This window comes from Prionailurus viverrinus, chromosome F2 (genome assembly GCF_022837055.1).
Source record: "Prionailurus viverrinus isolate Anna chromosome F2, UM_Priviv_1.0, whole genome shotgun sequence".
Classification (NCBI taxonomy): Eukaryota; Metazoa; Chordata; class Mammalia; order Carnivora; family Felidae; genus Prionailurus; species Prionailurus viverrinus.
Window position 1 is genome coordinate 8,003,128 of NC_062578.1, and position 26,081 is coordinate 8,029,208.

The 26,081-nt window shown below is 45.4% G+C and overlaps 1 protein-coding gene across 1 annotated transcript in view; it reads left to right on the top strand.

Annotated features, from left to right (window-relative positions):
- Positions 1–25,672, top strand: part of XKR4 (XK related 4) — a 416,110-nt gene extending 390,438 nt beyond the window's left edge. Inside the window, exon 3 of the mRNA XM_047842844.1 lies at positions 24,726–25,672. Coding sequence (XP_047698800.1) covers positions 24,726–25,672 — 947 coding nt within the window. The remainder of the gene's footprint in view (positions 1–24,725) is intronic.
- The last annotated feature ends 409 nt before the right edge of the window (positions 25,673–26,081 follow it).

Below are 26,081 nucleotides of genomic sequence, written 5' to 3' on the forward strand. Positions count from 1 at the left end.
GCACTCCATTCTTCCAGCTGTTCAGGCCAAAAACCTTGGCATCATGTGTGATTCTTCTCTTCACTCCCACGCCTTGTCCAATCCACCAGAAAACTGCGAGTTTCAAAGCGTTACACTTCGTTGCTTTCTATTCCACACCATCTGGATTACTCTAGCGGCTCCCTCTTCCCTGGCCTCCCTGCTTCCTTCCTCGTCGCCCCACGTCTAGTGACCACAACAGCAAGGGGATCCCGAAGTCCCACGCTGTCCCTTGTCAGACCCAGAGCCCGCTGCACCTCCCACCTGAGCTCTGGCTGTGTGTTAGCCACGCTAAGGCCTGTACAGCTGGCGGGGCTCTTGGCCTCCGCTCGGCCCCTGGCCCCTGGTGGGGGGGGGAGGGCAGCGGCACCCTCCACACCCCGGGTCGCCAAGCGCCCCCAGCATCGCTCAGGCTCTGACACCAGCCCACCTTCAGAGTCTCTCCCGTCTGCTGTGCTGGGTGTTGGAGGCCGGTGGGAAGGCAAGACGGATGCCCCGCCCGGTCCAGGACCCCACCTTCCCCACGCTGGCCCCAACTCGGACTTTGCAGTGACCACTTGCACTCCCGAGACCCGCAGGGCTTCACCTCCACTTCCCTAAGGGCTCTGTCAAACGCCATCCTGTGGGGGCTTCCCGGCAGCCCCTCAGTCTGTGTCCGCCTTGCCCTGGTTAATTACCTTCAGAACAGGGGCACCCTTCTGGGCCTTTGGTTAGCGCTTCCTCCCTCCAAAAAACCACGAAGTTCTAGGACAGCAAGGACATTTGGGGTTTTGTGCACTGTTGCATCCCTAGCTTTGAATGCTTGCAAGTGGGAGTTCATGAAAATTTGCCGAATAACTGAATCCCCTTTTTGTAGATGGGGACACTGAGAATCAGAGATGGGAAGTGACAGGCTTACTGTCACGGCACAAGGACTCACATCCAGACAGTGTGACCGGGAGGCCCTGCTTTGGACAAACACCGGATTAATCAAGCACCGTCCTAGGTGGCAAAGCTTGGAATAAACACCGGTGGTAAATCAAGCCTCCACAAATTTACCTGCTGGTATTTGAGTCACACTCAAGATAAAATGCCATCTGTTTTTTTTTTTTAATTTTTTTTTTGATGTTTATTATTTTTGAGAGACAGAGAGACAGAGAGCAAGCAGGGAAGGGGCAGAGAGAGAGGGAGGCACAGAATCGGAAGCAGGCTCCAGGCTCCGAGCTGTCCGCACGGAGTCCGATGGGGGACTCGAACTCACGGACCGTGAGATCCTGACCTGAGCTGTAGTCGGCCGCCCAACCGACTGAGCCACCCGGGCGCCCCAAAATGCCATCTTTTTTAGATGAGGAAATGTAACAAATATCTTCAAAACCCAGGAGGGTTGACTGGCTTCTAGGTCATAGTCTTATGGTAACTATAGGCACCAACGTTAAATGTGAAATGTGAAAAATATCAAACCACAGCCTGTATGGAGAAAATGTATGAAAAAAAAAAACCACTTTGAAAATACTGTTACATTACTTGACATCAAGGAGTCGTCATTACTTTTAATGTCTAGCGTATAGAGTCCCATTAAACAAATGGGATATTGACATGTTCCTTAAAGTAAAGCAACTTTCTTCCAAGCTCATTCTTCCTGCCATTTGCAAAGTATTTCCTGCCTACGAAGTGACACGCATTGGTTACTCCTGGGGACCTTGGGAACAGAGGTTTTTCAGCTCCAGAGGGCTCCATCTTTGGAAAAATAATGACTACTAAAATATCTTTTCTCCTATTATTTTTTTTTTTTTTTTTTTTTTGCAAATTTACAAGTTACGACCGTGAGAAGTATGCCAGCAGCGCGGTCAGTTAGCAAGCAGAGAAAATTTGCAGCTTGCTCCCCACATAGGCAGTCACCTATTGCGAGCTGGCCCCTGGGACCCAGCTGGAACTTTCAAAGATGGCGGGGAGCATTCAAAGCAACTGATGGCATCCGTGTGACAGGGAAAGCCACCATGCACTACTACTAATATTAATTTGGTCTCTATTTATTAATTTACACAGCGGGTGGCTAAATACCCAGCTGTTGCTCGGACTTCAGCTCGAAGTTCTCCTTTCTGATTTCATTTTGTTTTGTTTGGGCTGCAGCTGGAATGCAGGTTGGAGCCCAGAGATTTTCCTGAAGTTTATGAAGTTATCAATCCCTAGGTGTGCCTACCTTGTTTCTATATGAAATAGAACATGCATGTCTCTTGAAAATAAGAGGGAAGTGACCTGATAGTGAAAAAAAAATGATAATATTCATTTTCTTCTTTCATATCTTCTATCCTTCTTCTCTACAGTTTGAGAGGAGAGGCGACAGAAAACACCATTCCCACCCCAAATACATCCCCTGGATGCTCTGTGCTGCTGGGAGAAAGGGCAGGTGCAGTCGGCAAGTTGGTCAGAAGTTTTGGGGAAAGCAAATTGGGCCAAAAAACAAAGAAATGAGAACGTTGCAGCGAGAAGGAAAAAAAGAAATAATAAGCCGGTAACCGATGCGTTCCCTTGCTTTTCCCAGCTTTAATTTTCCTCTAGATTTCTGCAAGCCTAAGGTATTATCTTGGCCAGTGCCGAAAGCCATGTTCTATCCCCAAAGGTCTAGAGACCTATTTTTGTTTGTTTGTTTCTGAGATTGTCATCAAAGCTAGGTGAATGCCATTTTGATGCTTATGTTCCCAAGTTGACAAAATTTAATCGTTATCCTCTACGTTTATTAAGCAGCATTTATCGGTCTTCTAGACGAAAGACAAAGACGGCCACTCCTTGTCTCTAGGATCTTACAGTCTGGCTCACTACAGGAGACCCTTCTGCAAACTGCCGAAAGCACTCTCTGAAACCACAGTGAATCTCTGAAAATTACATGGCACTATCACCATTTCAGGAACATGCTATGTGCTTTCGTACGTACAATCTCACCTATCCCTCCCAAAACCCTACGAAATTAATGTTGTTAATGCTATTTTACGAATAAGGAAACTGAAGCTCCGTGTGCCATAGAACTGAGGAGGGCAGGGCCAGGCTTCAATTCTAAATCTACACTGAAGCCCAAAAATCCGGCCTCTTGCCATTCTACCTCACATTCCTACAACTAAGAACAGCTATTCGCCTAACAGAGGTGTGCAGGCAAGCTGATAGAAATAGAAGAGAGGCAAGGTGAAGTCACATGGGTTTCCAACCCGTGGGGCAAACTGGGACGAAACTCGCTAAGTGAAACCGACGAGGCGTAACACAGTAGGGAATCTGGGGACTTATGGCTGGTTGGAAGGACTTGTCAGTCTAAAGCAACAAACTCAAATGTACTTCTTAACAAATGTGTGGAGACCTAAATATATTTGGAGCCAAAGTTGATGCCCAGGGTTAATGTGCCGACTTCCACTTTAGCTATTCAGTTTAACTAGGAGCAGCAACTGATTGTTTTTATTGTGGTAACATACACAAATCATAAAATGTACTATCTTAACCATTGTTAAATGTGTGGTCCAACCATACTGAGCGCATTCTCGTTCTGTGCAACCAGCGCGCCATCCGTCCCCAAAATGTTTTCATCATCCCAAACCGCAACTCTGTATCCGTTAGGTAACAACTCCCCATCCCCCCTCCTGCAGCCCCTGGAAACACCCCCACTTCTGCTTTCTGTTTCTATGCATTTAACTAATCTAGGTACCTAATAACAATGGGACCACACAGTATTTATCCTTTTGTGACTCGACATCCTCAGGGTTCATCCACATTGTGGCATGTGTCAGAATTTCTTTTCTTTTTAAGGGTGAATAATATCCCGCTGTGTGCACCCGACACATTTTATTTATCCATTCATCCGTCGACGCACCTTTGCTTTGTTCCCACCTTGTGACTGTTGCAAATAATATTGCGATGAGCATGGGTATCCAAACGTCTGTCCAAGAGCCTGCTTTCAATGCTGTTAAATATAAGCCCAGAAGCCGAATTGTTGGATCATATGGTAATTCATTGTATTCCACTGGCCAGAAGTAGTGTGTCACTGGTTTTGATTTGTATTTCTCTAATCCTTAGTGATATCGAGTAACTTTTCATGTACTCGTTGGCCATCGGCACATCTTCAGAAAATAAGAGAAATGTTCATTCGAGTCCTTTGCACGTGTTTTAAATGGATTTTTGAGGATTTTGTTGTTGAGTTGTAGGGATTCTTCATTTATTCTGAATAGTGATCCTCTATCAGATAGACGATCAAATGTTGTCCCTTTCTGTGGATTGCCTTTTCACTCTGTATATGTTATCCTCTGAGGTACAAGAGTTTCAAATTTTGACCAAGCCCAATTTTTATCTCATGTTTTCTTTTTTTGGCCTGCATTTTTAGTGCTCTTATCAAAGAAACCATCACTAAATCCAACATCATAAAGATTTCTCCTATGTTTTCTCTTAAGAGTTCTATATTTTTAATCATTTCTATGTGTTTTTTTTTTTAGCTCTTCCATTTAGGTCTAATAATAATTTTTGTACATGGTGTAAGATAAAGTCAAATATCATTATTTTGCTTGTAGATATCGAATTTCCCCAGCACCATTCGTTGGAAAGATTTATCTTTTCCTCATGGAATGGTCATGACATCCTTGTCAAAAATCATCTGATCACATATTTGAGAGTTTAATTCTGGGCTCTTTTTTTCTATTCCATTGGTCTGCCTGTCTGTCTTTATGCCAACACCCGACTTTTGATTACTATAACTTTGTATTAACTTTTGAGAGAGGAAAGGGTGAGTCCTATAACTTTATAGGTTTTGAAGATTGTTTTGGTTTTTCAGGGTCCTTTAAGATTCCATAGGAATTTTAGGATGAGGATTTTTTCCATTTCTATAAAAACATCGCTGGGACTGTGATAGGATTACAATGAATCCATAGATCAGTTGGGGGAATATTGCCACTTTAACGATATTAAGTCCTCAATCCACAAACCCAAGATGTGTTTCCATTTATTTCTTTCAGCAACATTGTGTAGTTTTCAGTGTACAAGTCTTTCACCTTCTTGGTTAGTTTATTCCTAACTCATTTACTTTCTTTTTTCCAAACTATTATACGTGGAACTATTACCTTAATGTCATTTTCAGATTGTTCATTATTAGTGTATAGAAAGGCCTCTGATTTTTGCGTGTTGATTTTGTATCTTGCAACACTGCTGAATTCGTTTTCTAGTTGCAACAGTTTGTGTGTGTGTGTGTGTGTGTGTGTGTGTGTGTGATCTTTAGTGTTTTATACATGTGTCATCTGTGAACAGGAATAATTTTACTTCTTCCTTTCCAATTTGGTTGTCTTTTGTTTCTTTCTTTCTTTTCTTTCCTTTTTTTTTCTTTTTTCTTTTTTTCTTTTTTTTAGTTTAATCATTCTGTTTGGAACTTCCAGTCCTATGTTGAGCAGAAGTGGTGAAAGTAGTCACTCTTGTCTTGTTCTGAACTTAGAAGCAAAGTTTTCAGTCTTAGGAAAAGTTTTCAGATGTATGATGTTAGCTGTGGGCTTTTCATCATGTAGCCTTTATTATATTGAGATAGTTGCCCTCTATTCCCAGTTGGTTGAGTGTTTTTATCATGAAAGGATGTTAAATTTCATCAAATGCTTTTCCGGAATCAATTGAGATGATTGTGTTGTTTGTTTTCCATCGTTCTGTTAATGTGATGTATTACATTGATTGATTTTCATATATTAAATCTTCCATGCATTCCAGCAATAAATACCACTTGATCATGGTGTATAATCCTTTTAATATGCTGCTGAGTTCAGTTTGCTAGTATTTTGTTGAGGATTTTTGCATCAATATTCATCTAGCGTATCGGCCTGTAGTTTTCTCGTCGAGTGTTTGTCTGTCTTTGGTAGCAGAGTAAGGCTGCCCTCATAGAATGAATCAGAAAGTGATGTCTTCAATTCTTTGGAAGCTTCCAAGAAGGACTGGTGTTAATTTTTCTTTCTGCACTGGAAACCGTCCAGTGCAGAACTTCTTTGTTGGCAGGTTTTTGATCACGGATCCTATCTTCTTGCTAGTTGTAAATGTCTGCTCAGATTCTTTATTCCTTCAGGATTCAGTGCTGGCAGGTTGCGTGTTTCTAGAGTTCTGTCTGTTTTATCTACGTTACCCACTCTGTTGGCATATGATTGTCCCTAGTAGTTGCTTATGATCCTTTTTATTTCCATAAATCAGGAATAGCGTCCCCACTTTCATCTCTAATTTTAATTATTTGCGTTTTCTTTTTTTTTCTTAGCCATTCTAGTTAAAGGTGTGTCAATTTTGTTGATCTCCTCGAAAAACCAACTTTTGGTTTCATTGATTTTCTTTATGGTTTTTCCACTTTCTACCTTATTTATCTCTATTCTTAATTCTTTATTTCTTGTTGCTCGATTTGGGTTTGGTTTGTTCTTAGTTTTCTCATCTCTTAAGGGTAAAGTCAGATCTTTTTCATTTGATATTTTTCTCTTTTTTTTTTTTTTTTCAACGTTTATTTATTTCTGGGACAGAGAGAGACAGAGCATGAATGGGGGAGGCGCAGAGAGAGAGGGAGACACAGAATCGGAAACAGGCTCCAGGCTCTGAACCATCAGCCCAGAGCCTGACGCGGGGCCCGAACCCACGGACCGCGAGATCGTGACCTGGCTGAAGTCGGACGCTTAACCGACTGCGCCACCCAGGCGCCCCAATATTTGTCTCTTTTTTAATGTAAGCGTTTAAAGCTATAAATTTCCCTCTTCGCATTTCTTCGCTGCCTTCCATCATTTTTGGTATGTCATGTTTTTGTTTTCAGTTGTCTCAAGGTGTTTTCTAATTTCCCCCGTGATGGCTTTTAAGAGTGTACTATTTCATTTCCACCTATTTGTGAATTTGCCAGTTTCCCTTCCACTATCGATTTCGACTTTTCTTCCACTGTGAGCAAGAAAGATACCTTGTATAATTTTAATCACTTTAAGTTTATTAATACTTGTTTCGTGGCCTAACATGTGGTCTACACCCAGGAAATGCCCCATGTGCCCTTGACAAAAATGGATATTCTGGTATTACTGGGCAGAATCCTCTGTATATGTCCTTTAGGTCAATGTGGCACATATTGTTGCCCCAAGTCATCTGTTTCCTTACTGGTCTTCTTTCTGATTGCTCAGTATGTGATTTAAAAAAAAATGTTAGGAAGCTGAAGAAAACACCAAAATACTTTAAGCAATGTGCACACCAGTCCATCGTCTCTCTCTGATTGACACCCCTTTCCCTGCCAATAGCTGGTAAAAGTTGGGTTCATGCACCATTTGATCCAGATTTTAGGTCCCTCCTGCCTTCATCTTGTCTCATTCCTGAGAGGAAAAGCACACACAGAACAGACCTTCTGTGTATCAGAGCTGGCTAAGATTGTTAGCAAATTTACCACGGAAACAGGAGTCTGTGAGCCCAGTCAGCACTCATCCCATGAAAACGAGGGGCTCTGTTGGTTCATTCCTTTTACAATATCCTACCAGGACAAGTCTGACTTGTTTTCATCCTACAGTGAAAATGATTTAACCCATTAGTTTTTCTTCTTTTTTAATTCGCATCTTGGAAGCTCAGTCATACATTTCCATGCTCCAGCAGAACAGTAACATTTGCCTAGGGTTGTGCTGTCGCTCTGTTTTATTATTATTCTCTGCTAATCAGTGGCTTAGATGTGTTGACTTTACAACTACCTGCCTCAAGTCCTCTTTGTCTATCAGTAGCCCCAAATTGCACAGTTCCTTGTATAATCCCAGAGTTTTTGTTGAGCCCCCAGACTTACATGTCTCTTAACACAATCAAAATCGCCCCCATCTGTATTTTTAGAAAGCCTAAAATAATTTATTCTGGTCAGTTTTAGAAGATGTGAAGAGAGGGCTTTTTGAATCTGGAGTTGGTCATTTCCATTTAAAAGCGGCTGTCTTGGGAAATCACTGCCTTTTCACTGCTCGCTAGCATACAAAATCCTAATTGAAAACCCTTTACACCTGGAGGTGGCATGCATTTAATTTACTTCTGTCCTGTTAGGAACAGGTCTTGGTCAAGGAGGGAATGCACGTGGGAATCTTGATGATTTGTGTTTTATAGAGTCTGTCCCCGAGGCCCGAGGCCCCAGGACACTGATAAATAGTCCCAGATCCCGGTCATTTATATCTCTTTTATTATAGCCAAGAAGGGCATCCAAGCAATACCTCGATTTAGAACATCTCCAAATTCAGTTCGGTTCAATTCAGTGCAATTTATCAAGTAATTATCAAGTGCACTAGGCATCTTCTGAGTCTCTGGGAGACTGAATGAATAGAACTCAGTCCCTACCCTCATGGATGCCACAAAAAGAGAAAGGCTAACAAATAGCCTGCGGATTAAAATCGAGGTGCACATAAGGTGGTAAGGGATCAAGAAAAGGGGCTCCCAGCCGCCAGTGGAGAGGGGGCAGGTTCACCTTCTAAAGAGAATGGCTCGGACATCGCAGGGCTATCAGGGAAACACGATGCAGAGCCGGGCCCAGATACCGGTCAAAAAACCCAAAAGGTTCAACAGAGATGATTAGGGTCACCCTTCGTGTTCCCAACACTAATCAGTGGCAGACCCCACGTAGGCGAGGAAGATGCCCGGTAAATGTTTGTGGAACTGAACGAGGGAACACGAAGGAATTTGAAAAGAAGCACGTGGCACGTATGGTCAGACGCTGATCGTTATTTACTTATCTGAGTCCCTGAAGGGGTGCCGCGTTCAAGCTGCAGACTGGTTTGAACTGGGGCTGAGTGCATTGACCTGATTTTGAAGTGATTCTTAATGGAAGCAACCCTCCTTTTTCTTTTCAACGAAAGGAGGCGACAGAAAATAGCTTTAAAGTCGACTTCCATGTAGACGCTTTGGGGGATAGACACCAAATAGCCGAATGTCTTTCACACCACTTAATTTAGTCACGCGTGCCTATCGAACAACATAGAGAGTGAGAAATGTTACCTTGTCCTTTGTCACTATTTCTTCACCATCCGGGACAGCTTTGGGAGGACCGCCTCTCCCCTCTTCCCGTGTTGTTGAAGACACTGCAGGTTCCAGACAGGTCTAGGGGGCGGTCAGTAGGCCCCGTGTCACATGATACGTGTCCTCCTCTGTTCCCGAAGATCTTCATGACCACTTGCCATGTTGCTTTGAAAAACCGTCGGGGAGGAAAATATCTCTTCTTCCCGCCCTCCCGAACTCGTGGCTAGAGCCCCTGTAACAACAGATGAACAAGGGGAAAACGTGCGAATTTATTTAATACAAGTTTTACGTGGGACACGAGTCTTCCTGAGGAAATGAAGACCCCCAAGAAGCAGTAAACCTGAACATGTTTTTTAATTGTATTTTTTAGTTTTTAAAATTTACCCCCAAATGGGTCAGCCTATATAGTGCCACGAGGATTTCAGGAGCAGAGTCCTTCGTGCCCCTTCCCCAGTTCGCCCCATCCCCCTCCCACAACCTCTCCCGTAAGCCTCAGTTTGGTCTCCGTAGTTATGAGTCTTTTCTGTTTTGTCCCCCTCCCTGTTTTTAGATTGTTTTTGTTTCCTTTCCCTTATGGTCATCTGTTTTTTCTCTTAAAGTCCTCCTATGAGTGAAGTCATATGATTGTTGTCTTTCTCTGACTAATTTCACTTAGCATCACACCCTCCAGTTCCATCCACGTCGTTGCAAATGGCCAGATTTCATTCTTTTTGATGGCCGAGTAATACTCCATTGTATATATACACCACATCTTCTTTATCCATCATCCATCGATGGCCATTTGGGGTCCTTACCATCTTCAGTGGTAAGGAGGCTCCTTTTTTCCGGGTACAGGGAGGACGCCTCTCACATGAAAGTCTTATGACCAGCTTCAGGGCAAAGCCAGAAAAATCTTTTCCGTATCTGCTACTTCTCAGAGTCCTTCAGCTTGAAATGCATACTACATCAAGGTGCCGTATTTTGGGGTCGCGTGTCCTAAACCTGTCCGAGCGAAACTTACATGTGAGCTCATACTTCCAGGAATAACCCTTAAATTGAGTTAAATGTCTTCACCTCTTTTTTTTCTCTTTTTTCTTTTCATTTTTTTTTGTTTCTTTTTACTGATTCCGTTAGTCTCTACGATGCAGCAGTGACGTAGGTAATTTCAAGCAAACGCGTCTTCCCAAACGGAACTTTGTGCTTCAAACACACAGTAACTGGGAGATCACCTCAGACTCTGACAGTTCAGCTAAGAGGCGACTCCCTCTATTCTTAGGAGCGGGTGTTGTGAGGAACCTTGCCATCATCAATGACACAGGCTACATATAAAACTAGCGTGTCTGAGCTGTTGAGGGGCTTATGTATTTCTAAAATAAGATGATACTAGAAAAGATGTTTCAGCTGGTCTCAGTACCCCTGCACAGGGGACCTGGAAGCTGGTCGTCACTCACAAGTTTCTGTGGACTCACAAAGCACAAGAGATTTTGTCATCTAGGACGCTTAGATCACAAGGATCTAGCCTGTCAGGTCTGGTAGTCTCTCCAGAGATGTATTAAAGTGTTCACAATGTTCCTCAGTAATCTTTACAGATTACAAAGCACTTTTTTTTTTAATTTTTTAAAATGTTCATTACTTTTGAAAGACAGAGACAGACAGAGCATGAGTCGGGCAGGGGCAGAGAGAGAGGGAGAAGGAGACGTAGAATCTGAAGCAGGCTCCAGGCTCCGAGCTGTCAGCCCAGAGCCCAACACGGGGCTCGAACCCATGAACCATGGGATCATGACCTGAGCGGAAGTCGGATGCTTAACCGACTGAGCCACCCAGGCGCCCCTACAAAGCACTTTTAAAGCCACTGGCCCCTACTGCTAACCACAGTCCTGGGAGTTAAGAGTTGAGTCTATTTGCAAGTCATTAAAAAGCACGCATATGCTGCGGGCAGAATGGCACCGCTTTGTGTGTCTTACATGTGAGGGGTGTGGATGGGGGCCTTGGGACATTGGCAGGTCCCCTGGCGGTGACAGATGCAGGGGGAAGGCAGTGATCAGGCGAAGGGAGCAACCAGGCAGGCTTTCCTTCCAGGTACCCTTGAGCTGGGGTCTGGGATGTGGGTGTTCTCCAGGGGGCGCTGGGGGAGGGGACTGAGAGGCCCAGGCAAGAGAGAGGAAGGGTCTGGGCCAGTGAGGCAGGAAGTGAGGGAGGACCAACCAGAGAGGGTTGGAAATTTTGCTTGGAAGGATGTTCAGCGGGGAAAAGACTCAATCAGAGGTGGCTGTGGCCAGTTCACTGGACTCACAAGGTGAAAAAGCCCCGGGAGCGGGGAGCTGCAGACCAGGCCGGCTGGGAGGCCAGGCGGGCAGGGGCCTAAACTCGGGGAGCGGCAGGTAGGAGTTTAGGAGTCCAGGAGCCCACAGCCCCTCAGGCCCCCCTGGCCTCCTGGGCATGTCCCCTGGCACCTGCTGGAAATCCTCTCCAGGGCAATCTTCATCGTCCTATTACAAGCTCTCCAGCCTTTCTTCTCATCTTTCCTCTCCCAAAAGTGTCTCACGGAGGCGTTTATACCAAATGACACCCCCCCGCCCCTCCAGAGGAGAGGAGAAAGGAGGGGCTGGGGGAGGGTGGCTGGGAAGGCTGAACCCCCGGCTCCCTGGCATGAGCCATTTGTGAACCCTTGGGGATCCTGGCGGGGAGAGCTTTCTCTGAGCCAGCCCAACCGTAAGAACAGATAGTGCTACAAATCCGTGTCCTCGGGGTATTGAGTCATTTTTTGTAAATCACCTAGAAAAGCATTTCGGGGCTCGAAAGCACAGTTTATTGCTGCATTATTAAATGGTCCCAGCCGCAAGCCACGTCCTTTTTACTGACGGAGTAAAAATGAGGCGACCCAAAGGGCAAGTCACTGGAAAGCAGGGCAGAAGCTGGGCCGTTCCCGCCCCCCGCCCCTCCACGCCCCCCCAAAATGGCCTCTTCTGCTCTCTGTGAACCCTGCAGGCCAGGGAAGCAATTAGACACTGGAAAGCCTTAGAGAGAGCTACATCCTGTTAAAAAAAAATTAAATAAGAAAAAAAGCAAGGTATTTTTAAAGTACATCCGTTTCTGCCGAAATGGAGTCGTGAAAGCAAGAAAAATAAATGATCAAAAGCAGATAAACGAAGTGTGTGTTGCCCTCCCCCAAGGGCCTCAACATGGTTTGGGGGCAACCATCTCCTGTTCGTCCCTTTCTTTCTGCAATTGATGGCCCCCTTTCCCTGCCCCCTCCCTTGTCTCCACCGTCTCCCCTCCAGCCTAGGAGCAACCCACCCGGTGCCCAGAGGTCCTGGGGTTCCCGGAGGCCTGTGCCCTGGGCCAAGCCATCCCATCCATCTGGGAACCATCCTTTCTTGCATACAATTCAAGCAAATCCTTCGGGCCAGCACCGTCCCCGTCCCGTGACCTAGGCTTTCCCAAGACTGAGCCAATAACACTTGTCCCTGCCTCAGACTTTCCTGCAAACCCTGAAACCATTTCTTCTGCGTCCCCTCCTTCCTTCCTAGAGAGTGGCCTTTACTTCGGCAGCCTTGAATCCAAATAAAATGAACCCCATATTTCACCTAGGTAAATAATACCAATTATTTTTTTCTTCCGGTTTCAAAGTGATTTTTAGTCAGTCGTAGCCTCCCGCCAAAAAATTATTTAATATGTGCAAAGAGAAAAAACCTTTTTCCCTAGGCTGTAGATTGTACCTCTTATCCTGTTCTTTCTCTGTCCTGTGATTCTGGTAAAGCCAACCTCCTCCAGTAAAACTTCCTCTACATCCAGACATAGAAGGGCTCCCGGGCACAGGGAGGGGGGATGGGAAGAAGGGAGTAAAATTAGGAGAAAAGCTAGAATCTGGAATGGCTAATCATATCTGTATAGTAAGTTTTCTGCTCGCAAAATGCTCTAGCGGCCGCGATTTCGTTGATCCTTGCTCAACCATGGGAAGAATACATAAAACCAAGGGACTCGCCCAAAGTCACAAGGCTACCAGATATCATTTCCCCCATCCTCACCGCTGTCTTCCTCAGTGCCTGGCACTTTGTGTCACCAGTTCCCATCTTCTGGGCCCCTTCCAAGCCCTCTGAGCACGAATAACTATAAATGTGGGGGACCAGCCCGTAGTTCTCGTTAGAGTTAACACGTGATTATAAACCCCCGAGGGGACCCGGACTGTCACTCTCCCACGGACAGTAGGGAAAAGGGAAAAGGATTTAAAGTCAGATAAATGTGGGCGTAAATCTTAATTCCGCTACTTGTTAAAAATGTGCCCATGGTTAGCGGGGCCGCCAGGAAGCTAAGGCCAGCGGGCCAAATTCAGTCTACTGCCCAGTTTCCCATGTGTTGAAGTATTGTCTGTGGCGGCTGTCTCGCCACAACGGCAAAGCTGAATGCTAGTGACGGGGACCCTTGTGGCCCGCAAGGCCCAAAATACAGACGATCTGGCCTTCCACCGGAAAAGTTTGCCACTCCCCCAGGGATATTATTTCACCCCCAAGCCTCCGTTTCCCCCTCTGTACAATGGGCAGGATCGCTTACATCAAAGAAGTGATGCTGTGACAAATAAATAAGAAAATAAATGTGAAAGGGCCACACAGCAGTGGCTGATACGTGTTGGGATTTTTTAAATCATTATTTTAGTCTTGCTGTTGACAGCCATGTCCCTCTGTGGTGGGTGAGGGGAGGACGCAGCCTCTGTCTGCCTCCAACCCTGTTTCCCTCTTTGTTTCTCTTCATTTTGCCCCACTTCACCCCCTAGCCTCCAGAGGAGAAAAACTTTAAGAAAAAATAGCGTGAGGGTTAAGAACATTTTCAAGGTGGGGGGCGCCTGGGTGGCTCAGTCGGTTGAGTGTCCGACTTCGGCTCAGGTCATGATCTCACATTTCGTGAGTTCGAGCCCCGCGTCGGGCTCTGTGCTGACAACCCGAAGCCTGGAGGCTGCTTCAGATTCTGCGTCTCCCTCTCTCTCTGCCCCTTCTCCGCTCATGCTCTTTCTCTCTCTGTCTCTCAAAAATGAATAAATGTTAAAAAAAATTAAAAAAAAAAAAAGAACATTTTAAACGGATAGAAAGTAAACTAACTCTAAAAAAAAGTTCAAAGGCCCCTGGGTGGCTCAGTCGGTTGAGCGTCCAACTTAGGCTCAGGTCATGATCTCGCGGGTCGTGGGCTCGAGCCCCACGTCGGGCTTTTCAGTGGCAGCTCAGAGCCCTCTTTGGATTCTCGTCTCCCTTGCTCCCTGCCCCTCTCCCACTCACACACATGCTCTCTCTCTCTCTCAAAAATAACCATTAAATATTAAAAAAAAAAAAAAAAAAAGAAAAATTCAATCTTCTTGAACAGCTCAGGTTACTTATTTTATGTCTTTTGAGTAGTAATTTCTATCATCATTTTTTCAATATAAATTTCATCACGCAATTTGTAACATTGTACTGAGAACGGTGACTTCTTGCCTTCCCTATTTACAGGGTTTTTTCCCTACATATAAGCATGATATGTTTTCACATTCCCCCATTCAAAATGTTTGTCTCCTTGGGAAATTCTAATAAAAATCTGAAGATAATAAACTTCAAAATTATAAGATAGATGGATCTATGTGAGATCATCTACAATCTTCTCCAATCAGAAGGAAATAACTTTCCACGTTTGTGAAGACACTTTGTTTCTCTCAACAACCTTCTTTGACTCCTTTCATATTAAAACGCTTTCTAAAAATTTCAGTTCAGCGTTTCCCTTATCAACGCCTTCACAGCCTTACAATTTGCCTTGCAAAGAAGTTGAAATCCTCAGAATGGATTACGAGAAGTGTGCGTATCCCTACCAAAACTAAACATATTAAGCACTTAAATATTTTTAATCAGAGCTATTACAAGGTTTAAGACAGAGATAAATCGTTTCAGTGCAGGAAGATTTAGAACATCCGAGACCCACTGGAGCTAGTGTTACTTTCTTTACCTTCACTGCTCTCACCAAAGATCACAGCACAGAGGGCCTTACGTTTTTTTCAATTATTACATTCTTTCAACCAGGTCAATCCAATATGCATCCAGCCAAGATCTACTGCTTTTATATCTGGAACTAAGAGACCAGTTCTAATCATGCGAAAGAAATGAAAAACCATTCTGGCTCTGCATAGTCATCTTGTGACCTCCTCCTCTTCGATCATATACTCCACTGAAATTGGTCAACATTTTTCCTTAGGGGAAAATCCAGGAAAACCAGGAGGGCGGTGTTTGGTTCAGAAAATGTGAAGGAGAGAAAAGCATGGTTTTCCTCCTCGGGGCTCATGCTTCAGGTCTGTTTTGTGAAAAGAATCCAAAATGGGAGCCTTTGGCCTGACAACAGATACGGTCGCTGGGAGAGGGAAGGTGTGGGTGCGACGGGAAGACTTTGGGAGCCAGATGCCTGAAGAGGCGGCATGTTCCAGAGTCGTCTACATTTCTCCGTGTTATTGTCCCATGAGCTTGGACTGTGAGGGGCCTGAGATCTCCCTGCACGTGCCCATGCCTCGTGATCCTGTTGCCGACAGCCATACCAGTCTATGGTCATGGTGGACGGAGTTTGGAATCTGTGAATTCTGACACCTGCCCTTCTCGCTAATTACATGAGCTCGGGCTCATTACTTAACCTTTCTTTGTGTCTCTGTTAAACAGTGCTTGCCTCAGAGTGTCATCACGAACTTCAGATTGGACAAAGGACATGGGTGCCCAGCACATCACGGTGCATATAGCACGGACCCATATACCTCCTCTTTTATTTGTCTGTGATTATGAGCTTCAAATGCACTAAAGAAACCTTAAGTCTCTTATAGTGTCAACATTATATTGTCATCTAAAATTCAATGTCTTGTCTGTTGAGGGACTATACTTTTAGGAGAAAAAGCTATCTTGTCTGTGATGATAAGACAGAAAACAATATGAAGGGTTGAAAGATAATCTCACCTTCACAGCTGGGAAAGGCTGTGATGTAAATCATCTGTTCCCAAACTATCGGTCAGGGAATACTTTAAATTTCCAACAAAAATGTTTAAATTGACAGGATGAAGGAATGGGGTGTAAGGAAGGGAAGTCAAGATGTGTGCAATCGAGGGGTGCCTGGGTGGCTCGGTCGGTTAAGCGTCTGACTCTTGAATTCGGCTCAGGTCATGATCTTATGGTCCGAGAGATCGAGTTCTGCACTGATGCCTCAGAGCCTGCTTGGGATTCTCTCTCTCTCTCCTTCTCTCTCTCTGCTCCTCCCCTGCTCATGCTCCCTCTAAATAAATAAATAAACAAACACTTTTTAAAAAAAGATGTGTGCCATCAAGATAGTGGGCAGAGAGAGACAATATGAGAGCAGCGACTGGGTGACAAATGTACTGCTTTCAGAAATCAATACACAAGAGAGTGACCGATGTCAGGGACCCAGCAGTCAGCCACAGGATACAGATCGGCCCTTTGGGGAGACATGTACCTCATCACCCACACGGATGTGTAACAACAGCAAGGGTGCCAAGGTGTGGCGTTAAGAACCAACGCAAGGTGCCGTGGGCACTTACAACAAGGGGTGGGATTTGGGACGGAGGCTAGGAAAGACTTCCCTAAGGAAAGATGCTTACAAAGAGGATCAGGGATGCACTGGAAAGAAGTGGCTTTTCAAGGGTGAGCCCAGCATTTCCCATCTGCAGGAAGAAAATGCAGTCTTAGCAGCTGAGGAAGGCAGACGGGGCAGGCAGTGTGTCCGAAGTGCAGAGAGGCAGGAGCAAGATGAGGTCAAGGGGCTGTGAGAGCTCCCGGGTCAGGCTTTCGCAAAATGTGTTGTTGGTAAAACCTCAGTGATCAGTGAGTTCGCTGCCGGCACAGCCCTGCTGTCTGGGTCAGGAGAGGGAAATGCGAATTCAGGAAAGGGCAAATGCAGGAAGTTTCCGATTCGGCAAGGAGTGGGCCCAAGGAGACATCCAGAGGCGGGCGTCTTTGCTGGCCCAAGTCGTCTTCCCTCGTGATGGATTCCAGAATCACTGAGCGCCCGTTCACTGACGCTGCAGGAAGGGGACACCCGTTGTATTATTTCTTCTGTTTTTGCAAATGCTTGAAATTTCACATAATAATGAATGTGTTAAGTTAAAAATGCAGTTTGGATGTAAACACGGGCCACTGGCCAGGTGTTTCCCTGAGACAGTAAGCTTCGGCTGGCCTGTTGCGGGGGAAGGGCTGTGGTTGCCCTCCCTAAGAAGGAGGAAAGAGACAGGCTCATTATGATTGTCGAAGAAGCAAAGAATTAGAGCCCTTGGTTCAATTCCCTGAACCTCCTACATCTGGGGAATTAGGCTATAAATCCTACGAAGCGTTCTCTGGGGATTTCCAAGAAGTGTTCACACCCAGGCCACAAACGACACGACAGGAGCACAGACTTTATTTCACACTGTTTTGGCATTCGCAGCTCAGACTGAAATTGCAAAGCAGCAGAATAGGAGAGCAGTGAAGAATTGTGCACATGTTTTGAATATTTCAGTCTCTCTGTGGTTCCAACTTTATATTTGAAATACTCCTTCTTCCTCTCTATTTCTTCCTCTCTCTTGCTCTCTCCTTCCTTTCTACGTTTTCTTCTGCCTTTCTTTCCGTCTAACTGCCAATTCTTTTTTTAATTTTATTTGTGTGTGTGTTTTTTTCCAATTGAGAGAGAGCACAAGCAGGGGAGAGGGGTAGGGGGAGAGTGAGAGAATCTCTTCTGGAGCCCAACGTGGGGCTCGATCCCATGACCCTGGGATCATGACCTGAGTCGAAATCAAGAGTCAGTTGCTCAACTGACTGAGCCACCCAGGCGCCTTTCCAAGTGCCAATTCTCAACATATGCCACAACCCATCCAAGGCCCATAGAAGACAGGAAGGTAAAGACAGACCCTTACCTAAAAGTCCACTCTAGTGTTAATAATAACACTAAACAATTGGGGGCCTGGGTGGCTCAGTCGGTTAAGCATCCGACTTCAGCTCAGGTCATGATCTCACAGTCTGTGAGTTCGAGCCCCGCGTCGGGCTCTGTGCTGACAGCTCGGGGCCTGGAGCCTGCTTCGGATTCTGTGTCTCCCTCTCTCTCTGTCCCTCCCCTGCTCATGCTCGGTCTCTCTCTGTCTCAAAAATAAATAAAAACATTAAAAAAATAATTTTTAAAAAAATAACACTAAATTAAATTAAATCAAAATTAAACAATTGACATTAAAATTAAATAAATTAAAACACAAAATCAAACATAATTTTAGACCAGGATACATGCTCTGAAGGAAGAGGACGGGACACTTGATATGAAAACATGTTTGTAGAGAGAACGAATTTACAGCTGGGGGCCAGAAGTAGCCCCTTCCTAGTCTAGAGGTCCCCAAATCAAAATGGCTTTTTGCATTATAATATTCCCAAGGGTCTTATATTCCATGCCAGCCCCATTCTTTCCATTCTTTCTGAAAGGAAATGTTTAAATTGAGATGATAGAGCTTTTTTTTTTTTTTAATTTTTTTTTCAACGTTTATTTATTTTTGGGACAGAGAGAGACAGAGCATGAACGGGGGAGGGGCAGAGAGAGAGGGAGACACAGAATCGGAAACAGGCTCCAGGCTCTGAGCCATCAGCACAGAGCCTGACGCGGGGCTCGAACTCCCGGACCGCGAGATCGTGACCTGGCTGAAGTCGGACGCTTAACCGACTGCGCCACCCAGGCACCCCGAGATGATAGAGCTTTTGCCCACAACCACCGCCCCTCCCTACCCCCCACCAACCAAACTCCAACCTGTTATTTTATCCTAAATAAAATATACAGATTTTCTACTTCTGTCATTAAGATTGCATTTAGGTCCTACTTAGAGGAAGATTATAGGAAAGCAAGTTAGTTACTTGTAATAAAAACAAACAAACAAAAAACAAAAACAGAGGTTAGCAGTGACGAATCCTTTCAGTGGGAACTCCTTGCAAGCAAATCTGGATTTGGAGCCAAGCCACAGGATTCAGAGCGGTCCTTTCTTATTCTGAATTTATTTTGAGTTTTCAGAACAGTTGGGAGGCTACATTTGGGCAACCCCAAACATTATTGCATGAATACAATTACATTTTAAAAAATAATTCAGCTCCATATCATGTCAATGGGAGCAGGAAATGGGCAAAAAGACGGAAGAAGGACAGAACGGACGCAAAGCGGGGGTGAAGGACAGACTGACAGAAGGAGAAGAAAAAGAAGGAAGACAAAGACACAAAAGAGACACGGAAACACCATCAGGGGAAAGGACATCCGTAAAAAGCAAAGAGAAAAGAAAGAAGAAAGTCAAAACTGTTGTTCACTTGGATAGCCCAGTATCGATTCCTATCCATTCCCTTTGAAATGCTAATTAGCCGCCGAGACAGTATCAGACTCAAAACCCTTATTCTGAGAAAAATCTTTATTCAAAATGGGGAAGCATCTAAGACTTCCTCTGAAACACTAGTCTGAGTGGCTAAGCAATGTATGTGACAATTCAAGTGCACGGATCTCAGAAGCTAGAATGTTAACTAACTTGGATTTAAAGAAAAGAAAGAAAAAGAAAGAAGAAAGAAAGAAAGAAAGAAAGAGAAAAAAAGAAAGAAGGAAAGAAAGAAAGAAAGAAGAAAGAAAGAATGAAAAAGAAAGAAAAGGAAAGAAGCAGCTAGAACCCCCACCCCATTTAGAGGTTTTAAAATAAAAATTCTCGGGTTACAGTTCCAAAGGTGTTACGTCCCCCTCGCCACATCTTATCCAAATATACACATTCAGCTCAAAATGATGGAATAAACTGTCACACTGACTTTATGATCATTAAACGCTTTTAGTCAAAGTCAGATCAGTTGTTTGGGCTGCAGTGAGAAAACAAAAACACGTGGGGTCAACCAGAATCAATCCGGCGGGCAGAGGTTTTCTGGAAGGCGAACTTCTCCTCTACCCTCTTAGGTCTTTGTTTGAGGGCCTGCAAATTACATTGGCAGATTAGCAAGACAAAATGCATTTAATTACATGTGTAATCACGTGTGTAAAGATGTAAGACATGTATGTCATCCTGTGTGCGCACACAGGTTTTCACAAGGAAACGTGACTTGAGGAGGTCATTAGAATTTGGAGTTTATGTATCTTTTTTTTTTAAGTTTATTTTTGAGAGAGAGAGAGAGAGAGAACAAGCAGGGGAAGGGACAGAGAGAGAGGGAGAGAAAGGATCCCAAGCGGGCTCCGCAGTCAGTGCAGAGCCCCATGTGACGCTCAAACTCCTGAACCATGAGATCACGAACTGAGCAAAAATCAAGAGCTGGACACGTAACCGACTGGGCCACCCACCCAGGCACCCTGGAGTTTATATACCTTAGTAGGGAATGGGGAGGGGCAGAGGGATACTTCGGGGAGAACAAATGCCTTCTCAAAAGTGGGGGAGATTCCAGGAACTCAAATGCCTTCAGCTTAAATAATTGTTATGCCACGGTGGTTTATCCTGGATCCCTTCAGATGCAACACACCCAAAGGGCACAGGTTGTGAACTCTTGGATTCCGATGGCTTGGCAATATGGTATTTCTCAGGCAAGCTGCATACAAAATCACCTTCTTCGAACTGTGGCTGCCTCTCTGGAAATTTACGTCCTCTCGCATTCTGAGAAGGGCGCTATACCAACCACAGGGAGCATAGACGAAGAAGAATTGTCTTCTTTCCACGAGAAAGCAAACACTGTCATCTACAGCCAGATTCCTTCCAGGTGTCCGATCCTGTGGACCTGGAACACGGAGACTGTAGGCCTGGGGGTGCTCGGGTAGATAATGAGACACACGGCTCTGGGGCTGGAGACGTCTGGTTCAGGGATGGGTTTGCTGAGAACTGGGAAACTCAGGAGGTGTGGAGTCTCTCAGGGAGGGGCTGAGAAGGAGGAGGCCCAGGGCCAGCATCCCAGCCCGTGCCAGTAATCTCAAGGAGGAGCCGATAAAAATGGAGAAACAAGAAACGAGGAATAGAAGGGAAAATGGGAAAGGGTGTGGAATAAAAAAAAAGAAGAGATTCAATCAAGTGAAGAGCGATTCTTGAGGTTAAAGGGGGCCTGTCATTTGTTTGTGATCCCTGGGGATCGTGTGCTCCTGCAGACGCAGGGCTGGAATACAGAGACAGGGCATAACTGAGATGGTCCTTTCTCCAGGACGCAGGGGGTTCTCTTTGGGGCAGAAGGATAATTTTCATCAGAAACCAGCGTGGGGAAGGAACGAGGGAAGACAAATCGTGTAACCTCACCGAGGGAAACGGTTTCGCTTCTATAAGATAGATCATTGCAGTAGACAAGCTCTGAGGTCTCATCACCTATTTTAACATTTTAATAAATAATATAATCCCACTGAGTCCTCTGTTTTTGAGAGTTTGATTTCAGAGTGAAGTTTTATAACTGATACGCTATTCATTACTTTCAAAGAAAATGCTGACGGACACATTACATGCTTCCTGGGACTACTGAAGGAATCCTTATATTTTAATATCTTAATGGTGTCAGGGGAGAATTATTGTTCAGTGTCACTTATGTAATATTCTGGCTCGGGAGGCCTAACCTGAAAGTAACTGTGAGGAAACAGACAAACCCAAAACAAGAAACGCTCTTCTCTTTTAGGTACTGTGCCTCCAAAAAAATGCCAATGTCAAAAAGGCAAAGAAAGTCGGTGGAAATATGCCTGATTAAAGAAAACTAAGTTGATGACACAACTAAACGCAATCTCCGATTCCAGACTCAATTCTGTACCACAGGGAAAAATCCTACGATGGGCGTTGTTCAAGTCAACTGATGAAATCAGAATACTGATAGTGGATTAGAAAAAAAAAGTATGGTATCAATGTTAAATTCACTAACGTTGACAAATGTACTTGGTTATCTAAAAGAAAACCCCTATTCATAGGAAATAGGGTAAAGGACCATTGTCTGAGTCCTTTGGGGCCACTGTAACAAAATACTACAGGCTGGGTAGTTTATAAACAGCAGAAATGTATTGCCCACAGTTCCGGAAGCTAGAAGTGCAAGATCATGGCCAGCATGGTCTGGTGAGAGCTGTCTTCTGAGTTGAAGACTTCTCATTGTATTCTTCGGTGGCAGAAGGGATTTAGGGAGCATTCTGGGGCCTCTTTTATAAGGCACAAATCCCATCCATGACAGCCCCACCCTCATAATTTATGCACCTCCCAAAGGCCCCTCCTACTAATACCATCATCTTTAAGGGTTAGGGGTTCAACGCATGAATGGGGAGGGGGACGTGGGAGCACACAAACATTCAGACCACAGCAGCCTAGATGCACGCAATTTACTCTCACATGGTTCAGAGAGAAAAAGAGGGGTGGGGGTGGGCAGTGATAAAGCAAAGGAAGCCATATGACAATCCTGGCAAAGAGTATATAGGTGTTCAACGTACTATTTTTATTTTTGCAATTCTTCCGTTAAGCACTTCATGGGGGTGTGAATTTGTAATAAGGAATAACTCTGAGGTTGCCCCATATCTTCTGTTCAGGCTTATTATTTGTCTTATAGAAATTCACTGCTAAGCAGAAGGGAAAAAAATAACTCAAATGAACCAGGGAAATTCTAATTGTTGCTAAAGCAGAGAATTCACGAAGGGAGCGGTCATAAATGGACACGAAATTGGCCTCCGCTATAGGCAAAAAGTTTACGTCTTAAATCGTAAGATACGCTGAGAGCAAAGCTGAGAGGAACTTACTTTTCTACTGCCAGAATATTGCCTTAACAAGTTCCTGGAGTGTCCTGAAGCAGGCTGGATTGCTTTCTTGGGACATGGAATAAAAGGGGTGAAGATTCCCGGGGAATTTGGACTGAGTCCGTCTTCCAATTGGTTTACATCCGCCAACGGATGATTTTACGATGCGGCGTACGTAAGGTGTGGTTTTTAGTTTGTTTTTTTTTTTTTTTTTTTTTTTTTTTTTTACTATTTATCACTTCTTTGTAACACAGCCTTTAAGAACGCCTGTGAAAAGTGGTAACCCAGATGGTTCTGACTCCCCGAGTCGCCTCGCGCTTTATCCACCTGCCCGACAATGTGGCCGTCTTCCTGAAGGTGGCGCTGTGCGCGAGCGCGGGGTGTGAAAAAGAAAGGACCTTTCCGGTGTTGCACCTGCCCTGGGGCGCGGCGTACACGCACAAGGAATACACTCCAGAACAATCCGTACCATGGCAAATGGTGCAGATAAGGAGCGAGGTCATGAGCCGCTTCTATGCCCCTCAAAGGGGTTGGCGTTAAAATGGCACAACCTTTTGGTCTTCAGTCCTCAAATGAAAGTAAGGGTGTCCTTCCCAGAGTCGTCATTCCACGACCTTTTACTTCCCGTTGTCGCACCTTCTTCTGCCTCTCACTTTTCTTCCTACCCTCTCTTTTCACTTCCAAATTTGCTTTACAATTGGTGCAGGTGTTTTCTACCTCATAGAAATTATATTATCATTTAAAAAACCGAACAACCAAGAAAAAAAGAAAGCAGCAAAAAAAATTTTTTTTTTGAACACAAGAAAAAGAAAAGAAATTGTATTATTAAAACCTCCTTTGCGTACTGGCCTTGAACTGACCTAAAGTGTTGCCATCCCTGCCCAAGAGTTATGGTAATGGAAGGTGTTTTGTGCTGGCCAGAACCAGAAAACCAAAACTCAGGATTGGGAGGCACATCTGGGCATTCTGCTAACTTGATTGGGGCTGGATATGAGAAGCGGCCGCTGGAAGTCTTGTGACAGTTCGTTGAGTAGTCTGCAGACTGACTAACATTTCAGTGGCCAAGTGAATTCCCCCAAAGGGCTCTCTCCTGAAGGAGGCCAGTGCCTTTCCCGGTGAGCTCTGTCCATGTCTGGACCATTCGGGTGACGCTTCAGACACAGGAGAAGCAGCAAAAGTGCAAGGAAATAATACAAGTCATTTTAGAAACTTGCAGACACACTTTTGGAGAGCGTACTAACCAAAGGGGGTCCATAAAATGATAGGAGAAGGAGTTGAGGTGATTTCTGTCCCATCTTTAAGAATAAGCCATCTTTCTTCTAAGGGAAACGTCTTCTTCTAAGGGAAGGGCAGTAAGGAACAGACAGAAGCTACGGGGAGAATTACATTTGGGTTCTGTTAGGACAAACTGCATACCAGGGGCCACAGGAAACATTGCCAAGGAGGTGTTATGGACTCCTATTTGTAAGAAAGAGTGAACTTTCTTTTGTGAGTGAAGTGCCTTCATTCTTGTTCAGAAGCAGGAAGGGAAACCGGCTGTCTCCCCCCCCGTCCCCGCCCCCCAGTTTCTGGTGATTATTTATCCCTTTCATCCACAGAATCTCAAAGCCGCCTGGAGCCTTGGAGATCACCCACTTTGCAGATGAGGACGCCAGTTGAAGTGATTGTCCAGAGTCATACAGAGTTGAAACAGCAGCCCAGTTCTGTCAGCCTCCCCAGTCCGTGTTTATTTTCCCACTGCACAAAACTACCTCCTTAGTTTATTTCCAGCACACGGAAAGTTACCCCCACCCCGCCACCCCATTTCCAGATCCCACACCCCTCTCTGGTTTTGAGTAGCATTCCCTTTGTAACTGCATGACTTCTCCATATGACTGGGGCCCACCGAAGACACACAGTAGGACCCCCATGAGCGTTTAGCCCAACCGAACCTCAGAGAAACGGACAGCTTTGCTGATGTCACGGTTAGCCTGTCCCGAGCTCCCAGCTCCACGTGACATCTTCAGGGGACAGCACTGCATCTCACTTTTGACAGAATGTCTTCCCTTTTGCCTTCGTAGGTTTCACTGCGGCGGCCTCCCTCGTGTCTTTGGCTTGGGCCCTGGCCTCTTACCAGAAGGCCCTCCGGGACTCTCGAGACGACAAGAAGCCCATCAGCTACATGGCCGTCGTCATCCAGTTCTGCTGGCACTTCTTCACCATTGCCGCCAGAGTCATCACTTTCGCCCTCTTCGCCTCGGTTTTCCAGCTCTACTTCGGGATCTTCATCGTCCTCCACTGGTGCATCATGACCTTCTGGATCGTACACTGTGAGACAGAATTCTGTATCACCAAATGGGAAGAGATTGTGTTCGACATGGTGGTGGGGATCATCTACATTTTCAGCTGGTTCAACGTCAAGGAAGGCAGGACTCGCTGTAGGCTCTTCATTTACTACTTTGTGATTCTTTTGGAAAATACAGCCTTGAGTGCCCTCTGGTACCTCTACAAGGCTCCCCAGATCGCAGACGCGTTTGCCATCCCGGCGCTGTGTGTGGTGTTCAGCAGCTTTTTAACTGGCGTCGTTTTTATGCTGATGTATTATGCCTTCTTTCACCCCAACGGACCCAGGTTCGGGCAGTCACCAAGCTGTGCTTGTGAGGACCCAGTCGCCGCCTTCACTCTGCCTCCAGAGGTGGCCACGAGCACGCTCCGGTCCATCTCCAACAACCGCAGTGTCGCCAGCGACCGCGACCAGAAATTTGCAGAGCGGGACGGGTGCGTCCCTGTCTTTCAGGTGAGGCCCACGGCCCCGTCCACCCCATCGTCTCGCCCACCACGGATTGAAGAATCTGTCATTAAAATTGACCTGTTCAGGAATAGGTACCCAGCGTGGGAGAGACACGTTTTGGACCGAAGCCTCCGGAAGGCCATCTTAGCCTTTGAATGTTCCCCGTCTCCTCCAAGGCTGCAGTACAAAGATGATGCCCTTATTCAGGAGCGGCTGGAGTATGAAACCACCTTATAAAATAGAAGGCTTTGGAGGGGCCACAACCTCCAGGTGAAGGGGTGACAGCGGGGCCGTGGCAATAATGAAACTCCGTCCTAGACCAGGGCAGAGAGCTGTAATGCGCTTAGTGTGGCCGCCCATCAGCTGGCTGCCCTGCTGTGGTCTCCTTTCCAAACAGCAGCTGAAGGGAACATGGCGGCTTAGGAGGACTTCTCGTTGCTACCAGCCCTCCTGTCCACTCTCAGCGTGTCCACCAGAGGGTACAATTATCACGGAAAATGTTGCCTCCAATCAATAGGGTGTTTTGATGGAGTCAACTGATCTTTGCAGAAAAATCTATTCAGTCACACACACACACACACACACACACACACACGCACACACCTGCTAATACACACACGGCACCAGTCCTCTGTCAAAACAGCTT